Here is an 8,219-nt window from a genome sequence, read left to right as displayed (position 1 = left end):
GCCGAGCGGCGCCGAGTTGGAGCCCGTGGCCGACCTGGCGCTCATCCGCTCGCGGTCCGCCGCCATCTCGGCCTCGGACTTGATGCGCAGGTGCGGCGTCAGGTCGCGGCCCGTCGCCTGGTCGACGTCCTTCATCGACAGGCCGATCCGCCCGCCCACCATCGACATGACCTTGACCTTGACCCGCTGGCCGCGCGACAGCAGGTCCGACGGGTGGTTGACGCGCGAGTTGGCCGCAATGGAGCCGATGTGGACCATGCCCTCGAACTTGCCCCGCAGGCCCTCGAGGCTGACAAACGCGCCAAAGTCCTTCATGCCGCTCACCTTGCCGTCGTAGATCTTGTACATGACCGGCTTCTCGTCGGGCGCGTTGCGCGTGAGGTGGTGCGGCGGCCTCTCGTCGCGGCCTCGCCTCGTGTAGCCTCCGTCGCGTTCGTCGTCGTCGTCGAAGCGTCGTCGGCTGCGGCGGTCGTCGGCGTACCGGTCGCCGTCCCGCGCCGGCGGCGGCGACCTCGACCCGCGGCTGCCACTCCTCGGCCCTCTTCCGGATCCTCCTGGGCTGCGCCCGTCTGACGCTGGCGCTCCGGTGCGGCGGTTGGCCATGTCCTCAAACTCCTTCATAAATGCGTCGACGGCGTTTTCGGCGCCGCGCTCCGGTTTCTTGTCCTCTGGCGCCTGCCACTCCTGGTCGCGGATGGCAAGGCCGGGGAACATGCGCTTCTTGCGCTCCCTCTCCTCGTCGAGGGCGGCGTCGGCGTCGGCCTGCTTGGCCTTGCCGTTGGCTGCGGCGGCGGCGGCGGCCGACGACGACGGCGCTGACGCGGGCGCCTGGGCCTTTTTGCGGTGCTTTGGGTGCATGCTGAGGATGAGGCGGTCGAGGTTGGTGACAAACGAGAGCGGGAACTCTGCGCCTACCTCTGCGAGCTTGGCCTTGAAGTCGTCGATCGACTTTGACTGCTCGTGGAGCGAAATGACAAACTCGGCCAGCACGCGGTCATTGATGCCGGTGTGGTTGAGCAGCTCGTTTGTAATCTTGGAGGTGAGGGAGAGCAGCTCGAGCTGGTAGATTTCGTCGCCGGCAGAGGACGCCATCGTGAGCAGCAGGCGGCCGTCGGCACGCAGGGGGGCGACGGTGTCGTTGCTTGCTTGGCCTTTCGTTGCGTCGGCGGGGGGGGTGGCACGGGGCGGTGTGATTCGTCGAGGCACGAGGGAACGGCGGTCGCGCTCGTGAGCGGTGCAGTGTCGGGGTCGTAGAGAGCGTGCGAGTCGGTGGACGAGGTAGAGGAAGGGGTGGCAACAGACTAGGGTGATGATGGTGGCGGTCGTCGTGTAAGGACTGCAACGCTGCTGCTGCGCGAGAAGGTCTGACTGGAGGGTGGAGGGGCCCAGCCCAGTGAAAGCCAGGCTGCGTGGGTGCCAGCCAGCCAGCCAGCCAGCCAGCCAGCCAGCCAAGCCATGGAAAAATCGGTGGCGGCCGGGCGAGGCGGGGCCAGACGGTGCTCAGCCAGCCAGCCTCGGACCCTCGCCCCGTCTCTTTCGGATCCGAGCAGGCGAGCCTCTTTAAGTCGCGTCGCCGTCTGGCTGGCAGGCTGGCCTGGCTAGGCCTGGCCTCGGGCCAGCGGGCAAGTGGAGGAGAGAGAGAGAAGCAGGCGGGCCCAGGCCAGGCAGCCCCGGCGAGGCGCGACCGTCCATCCCCCTGGCAGGCGCCTCGAGACGCGAAGGACGCGACGTGGGTCACTTTAGAAGCGATCCTCTCAGCTGGCCTGGCCAGGCGGTTGGGCGACGTTGAATTTTGCCCCGCCTGCCATCGCGATCATCACCACCTTTTCTCATCGTCCGGTGCAGTCGACCCGTCGTGGCCCCTCGTCTCTCCATCACACCCACACCCACACCCACATTCCGACCGCCTCTTTTCCCTCATCCGCATACCAAGCTCCTTCATCGCCCAACCACCCCTCATCACTGCGCACCACCACCACCACTACCATCACCACTGCATACCACCATCACCGCGCACACCATTCTCGCCGCCGCCACTGCGAGCACTCAACTCCCACCGTCTTGATATTCCAGCATCGCCTCGTTTCACCTACATCTACGCCTCTGTCGCGGCCCAGACAAGATCCCTCCTCGCTCTTGATGCCCATCGCCTTGCCCGCCAGCGTCCGCCCCCTCTCCCTCTAGGCAGCACGGCCGCCCATCGCTGCTGCCACTGCCAACCTGCGCCCCGTGGTCCGGCTCGCCACCCGATCGAGTCATGGAACGCTGGGCTTCGGCCGACCCGCACCCTTCCTCCTCGAACCTGCAGCCGCACAGCCACGACAGATTGCCGCTCGGCCACCAGCTCTACCACCAGCGCCGCCCTTCGGCCCATCCGCCTCGGCCCATCCGACCCCGCCGCCCGTCATCGTCGTCGTCGTCGTCATCGGCGTGCTCGACCTCGTCGCTTGTTTCGGGCGCATCCGACTTCGACTCTAGCCCCCGGCAACCTTCGTCCGCCGCCATGTCCTCCTCGCGCAGGATCCGCGATCCTCGACCCGCCATGGACAGTGAGTAGCATCCTCGCCGCCCCTCTCGCCGGACTTCTGTCTCGACCAGTTACCTCGAGAGGCCCCTCTCCCTCTTCACTCACACAGATGTTCGCTAACACCACACGATCTCGTATCCTCGCCGACCGGCACCTCGCAGTCAAGGTCCTCTATACGCTCGACTCGAGCCCCAACCACACCATGGTGGCCAGGGTGGGCAAGCCCGTCCCCGTCGACGTCGTCCGACCAGCAGGCGGGCCTCCTTCCTCGCCCATGCACGGCACTCACCACTCCAGCGCGCCACCGATGACGCGGTTCGGAAGGGTCACGCTCAAGGCCTGTCTCAGCGCCATCTGCACTGCGAGGTGAGGGTCGCTGCCTCGCCGTCCCGCCCTCTGGACCCCCTCCAGGACACAGACTGACACACCGCACCTCGCTTCCTCACTTTTGACCTGCAGCCCCGAGCTCATCTTTGACCGGAAACGCGACTACATCATCTACGCCGTCGACCCAGAGGAGACGTTCCGTGCCGCTCAGCAACGGTCGCCCACGGGCCCCCTTCGTAGCGTCGGCCACGCTGCCGAGTCGAGCAAGGCCGGTGCCGTCGCTGCTGCTGCCGCCGCGGCCGAGTCTGCCGCACCGGCCGCCATGATGGTCGGCAAAGGATACTTCCGCTGGGGCCTCGAGGAGGAGGGCGACGGCGAGACGCTCGTCTCGGGCAAGGTGCGCTCCGAGGGCATCCGCTCCGTCTACCGCGACGGCCGCATGGTCGACGAGAGCATCGACGTGCTCGAGGTCGTCTTCAACATGAAGGAGACCCAGGCGAGGAGCAAGGACCAGTACTATGACCTGGTCCGTGGCTTTGGCAGCTCGTCGGCGAGTTCGATCGAGCCGTCGCCATCGTCGGCCATGCCCATGCGAGCCGAGCGCCGGCCGTACCACACGGCGCATGCCGAGTCGCGCTCCAGCTCCCGCTCGCTGCAGCTCAGGTCTGAGCCCGACTACCACCAGGCCCGCGATCGGTCGACAATCCCTCCTCAGCACGAGCAGCAAGACCAGCAGCAAAAGCAACAGCGACAGCGGCAGCAGCGACCGCGTGGGTCATCGAGAAGGTCTTTGGCTCCGGCCGGCGACGTCTTCGAGAGAACTACGGACTCCACCAGTGTCCGCGGGCATGAGGCGCGAGCCACATCACTGGCACGAGAACCCTCCCCGGCAAGTCGGGCGATGCAGGCACCCTCTCCGTTGCAGTCGAGCGCATCCGCGCAGCAGGCGCCCGCACAAACGACGCTCGACCTCGATGCAGTCTCGGCCGTGCATCCCGGGGCGCTGCATCTCTTGTCGGCGCTGCAGACGCTCAAGGATCGCCGGGACCAGCCGGGACAGAAGGGCCCCGAACCGCAGCAGGCTCAGCAGCTCGGTGAGCTTCTCACAGCCGTCGCCGGGGCTCTCGGGCTCGGCATCACGAGCGGCGCAGTGACGGGCGAGGCGGTCCCGGAGACGACTGCCACGCCTCAGCAGCCAGTGCTCGGCTCCATCGACGCGCCGTCAGTCCAGCCGGGAACGAGCGAGCCGCACGGTTCGAGCGGCGCCGAGGGCAAGGAGAACCGCGCCGCCATAGAGACACCGCCGGCCACCAAGGCTGCGTCCAAGACGGGCGGCAGAGCCCGATCGACGGCCGCCACCCCCGCATCCGAGGTGGTGGCCACCCCGGCCCAGTCGACGGCAGGCAGAGACACCAGCGGCGACAGCCAAGGCGACACTGTCGGCGGCGGGGATGCCGCTGACGCCGACAGCCGCGCCGCGAGCGCCTGCAAGAACGTATGCTACAACTGCGGTTCCTCGCGCGCCAAGACCTGGCGCGCCATGGTCCTCCCCGTTGGCACCGAGATCAACTTCCCGGCAAGCGAAAAGCATCCGCTCAACTGGCCGGCCGCCGAGTACCCCACCCAATTCGCCCACCTGCCGGGGCCCATCGTGTCCGACGGCTCGTGCCGCTGGACCGCCTGCAACTCGTGCGGCCTCTACTTTCTCAAGTGGGACGACTCGCGGCCCAGGCACATGTGGGACCGGGAGTGGAAAAAGAGGATGAAGCGCGAGCAAGCGGCAAGGGACGCCGCCGCCACCCAGAAGCGCTCGAGCAGCGAGCAGGCCGACGACGACGCACGGAAGCGCGTCAAGATGTCGCAGACCGACGACGAAGCCGTCTCTCCGGCGTTCAGCACCGGCGACGGCGCGCCGGCGGGCGCGAGCGGGCCGGACGGCGACCAGAAGGCGAGCGGCCTGCCACGGACGCTGAGCTCGGCGTGCCAGCGCGAGGCAGAGAGGCTGGAGTGCGTGCGGCTCGAACGCGAGCGCAAGCGCGAGATGAACCGCAAGAGCAAGGAAAAGGAGAAGCAGCTCGTCCGGGACCAGAACGGCCAGCTGCGGAGCCGCCGCAGCGTCCGCGAGAACCCCGTCGGCAGAAAGGCCGGACGACCCAAGGGCACCTGCAGAAAGTCCATGGATTCGGCAGCAAACGGGTCCGACGCCATGGACGACAGCATGGGCGGCGACATCGACATGGAGCCGAGCCCGGTCACCAGCGTCCGCTCGAGCCCGGCACTGGCTCGCTCGCGGAAACCATCCACAACGACGGCGACCTCGGCGGCGGGGGCAGCGGCAACGGCAACGGAGAAGGCCGCCTCCGCCGCAAACGATGACTCCGTCTTCCGTGCCCCTGCCCCTCCAGCACACGCGGCCAAGGCCTCGGCAGGCGCCGCAGCAGCAGCCTCGTCCACCACCCCCGCCGCGGCTCGAAGCGCTCGCGGCGGCGCGGAGGACGCACCGGCCGGCCGCACCGTCAGCTTTGCCCAGTCGAGCCCGGTCCGACCCTCAATCTCTGCGCGCAACGCATCCAACAGCAGCATGGCAAGCAACGACCACCCGACGCCGTTTGACAGCCCATCGCGCGATCTGCGCTTCCGCGTGCCCAACTACCTGCTCAACTCGAGCCCGGGCACCATGATGGACACGCTGATGAGCGAGGCCGACTTCGACTTTGAGGAGCTCGGGCCGTCGGCCCTCCTCAGCACGCCGGGCTCGCTGATCGGCTTCGGCAGCGGCCTCAACGGCACGCCGACGCCGCTGCGGCGGAGCCCGAGGAAGAACCCAGGCGGCACCCAGAGCGACCAGAACCCCTTTGCCACGCACATGGAGCCGGCAAGCCCGTCGCTCGGGCAGTCGGCGCGCGCGCTGCAGGGCGCCCAGCGGCTGACGTTTTCGAGCGACGAGAGCCCCGTGACGCGCAGCCGCACCAAGTCCGGACAGGGCGTGCTCCATCCCGCGCTCTTCTCGTCGAGCGACAGCCCGACCGAGGGCAAACGATCAAAGGCCAATTCCAGCAGCAACGTCACCTCTCCCATCTCGCCCAGCCCGAGGCGCACGGCCAAGGCCAGGAGCAGCGCCAACCAGCCCACCGCCGCGATCGATGGCGGCAGGGCGGCCAAGGTCGGGATGGCCGCGCGGAAGCAGGCGGCGCAATCCCGTGCCAGCGGCAAGGCCAAGCTGCTCTCCGACGGCCTCGACCAGGACGATGGTGACGACGACGACGACGATGCCGGTGGTGAGCAGCTCACCAAGGGCCCGTACCGCGGCGCGCAAGGCAGCCCCGCCGGCATCAGCCGCCTCTCACGCAAGGCGCCGCCCACCAAGGCGTCGGGCATCAGCGGTGCCGCCCGCCTGTCGCACCTCGACCTGCCGCCGAGCAGTCCGCCGACGTTTGACCACCCGACGACAGAGAGCGCCAACTTTGCCGACGTCGAGGTCGACGGGTGGGGGAGGACCCCGAGCATGCGCGAGATGTTCCCGACGCCGAGCGACGGCGACTGGATGAGCGAGGGCCACGTCTCACCGACCAAGCCAGCCGACAGCCAGGCAAGCCAGGCCGCGGCCACCGCCCCTCTGCCCGCCGACGACAAGCTGCAGGTCGCCGCACCCACATCGCGCCGACCCAGCGCCTCGCCGCAGAACGCGGTGGTGCCCCTTCCGCCGGCCCACGTCGCACGGCGTCCACTGCCGGCGACGGTGGAGGACGCGTCGACGACGTCCGGATCGTCGCCCGAGGACAACGACTCTCCCGACCAGGCCTCCAACGTCTTTGAGCTGTTCGACGATCCCTACGGCCTGCTCGCCGCGTCCGGCTTCGGCATTCAGGGCAACGGAATGAGCGCCGACGCCTTTGCCGACGTCGAGCTGCATCGCTCGATGGAGTTTGGCCATCACCTCAACGCCTTCACCCAGGAGGGTGGCGCCGGCGTCGCCGCGCATGTCGCACCGGCGGGCGACACGACGATCGTCGCGCGGCCGCAGACACGGTCGCAGGACGACGGCGCAGCAGCCTCGAGCTCCGCTCCCGCCTCGCAGTTGCAGATCACCGTCCCAGCATCGACTTCGTCGTCGTCGTCGTCATCCAACTCGGCCCTGCCCATGCCCATGCCCATGCCGATGCCAAGCACGCCTTCAATCGCGGGCGACGTGGCGTCGTTTTTCTCGTCGTTCCCGCCGGCCGAGCTGACGGCGCTGTTTGCATCGCCGGGCAAGCCCAAGGTCGGAGCGCAGTTTGTCGAGACGCTGCTCTCGCCGCGGGGCAAGGGGCGGTCATCGTCGTCGTCGAACAACTGCAACGGCAACGGCAACGGCAACGGAGGCGGCCCGTCGTCGTCGCTGCCCCTCGTGGCCTCGGGAGGCGGCAACAGGGCGGAGCTGTCGACGTCGGACCAGGAAGATATCATCACCCTCCTCAACAACCCGGATATCCAGGCCATGTTGGCCGAGTTTGGTGATCTGCCGGGCATGCCCAACGTCGTGTCCGCCTCGCAGCAGCAGCGCGGGGCCGCCACGAACAAAGAAGCGGCGGGCGGCGCTCTCGCCTAGTAGTCGTTGTCACTGGCCCGGCCACACCACCATCCCGTTTCGTCCGTCTTACAGCATTCCCGATCCACCCAAGGAGGACTGTTCTCCGTCGGCGTCGAGCCGTTCACTCGCCCCCCCCCCCCCCCCCCCCCCGCCCCCCCTACCTTGCATTCTACAATTCCCTTCCCTGCCTGCCCCATCTGCCACCGCGCTCTGTTGTAATCTCTCCAGCATTTCCCCTCCGATGTCTTTATCATCGACGTGCATCCTACCTAGCATTGACCATCGATCCCATACCTCTCCTGTGTACTTTCGCGATGCGAGACGAGGCGAGCGGTGTGTGTGTGCGCGACGGATCGAAGCGGTCAAGTAACGATTGCACTCTTGGGAAGGGAAGAAGGGGATGACGTGGAACTGAGCGGGGACCGGCGAGCCACAGAGCAAGATTTACGGCACCTCTGGGCGGAACGGCACCGTACCGGTAGAAGCATGACAGCCTGGCAGGATGGGGTGGTCGTCGATTGCCAGTTGAACGGACGAGCTGGCGAGCGACGAGGAGAGGCAGGGCGTGCACATCGCGGCCCCGCGGGTGGCTTCCATCGCTTGGCCAGACTAGACGGTCGGACCGAGACACGGTCTGGTATGCCGGTTGGTTGGGTCGTGTCGAGCCAGGTGCGAGCAGCCAGGCATGGCATCCATCGCCAGACCCTGGACACAGGTGCGAGCGCGACGACCGGCAGGTCAGGCGGGACATGTCACTTCCCCCTTTCCCCCCTCGTCGACACGGCCCGTCCGTCC

General features: G+C 67.9%; 2 protein-coding genes across 2 annotated transcripts in view; one reads left to right on the top strand and one right to left on the bottom strand.

Moving 5' to 3' along the window:
* The window catches only part of PFL1_00689 (uncharacterized protein), a gene marked incomplete at both ends in the record, with an annotated part of 4,538 nt that extends 3,446 nt beyond the window's left edge, over positions 1–1,092 (bottom strand). The window contains one exon of the mRNA XM_007878191.1: positions 35–1,092. Within this exon, the coding sequence (XP_007876382.1) occupies positions 35–1,092 (1,058 nt within the window). The remainder of the gene's footprint in view (positions 1–34) is intronic.
* Positions 1,093–2,257: 1,165 nt separating this feature from the next.
* Positions 2,258–7,442, top strand: PFL1_00688 (uncharacterized protein; the record flags this gene model as incomplete). Its single annotated transcript, XM_007878190.1, has 3 exons — positions 2,258–2,549; positions 2,689–2,893; positions 2,987–7,442. The coding sequence occupies 3 exons, from the start codon at positions 2,258–2,260 to the stop codon at positions 7,440–7,442; spliced, it is 4,953 nt and encodes a 1,650-aa protein (XP_007876381.1).
* Positions 7,443–8,219: the final 777 nt, after the last annotated feature.

This window comes from Pseudozyma flocculosa, assembly GCF_000417875.1.
Source record: "Pseudozyma flocculosa PF-1 unplaced genomic scaffold scaffold00002, whole genome shotgun sequence".
NCBI lineage: Eukaryota > Fungi > Basidiomycota > Ustilaginomycetes > Ustilaginales > Ustilaginaceae > Pseudozyma > Pseudozyma flocculosa.
Note: the sequence above shows the minus strand (reverse complement) of the source record. Positions and strands in the feature narration are given on the sequence as shown.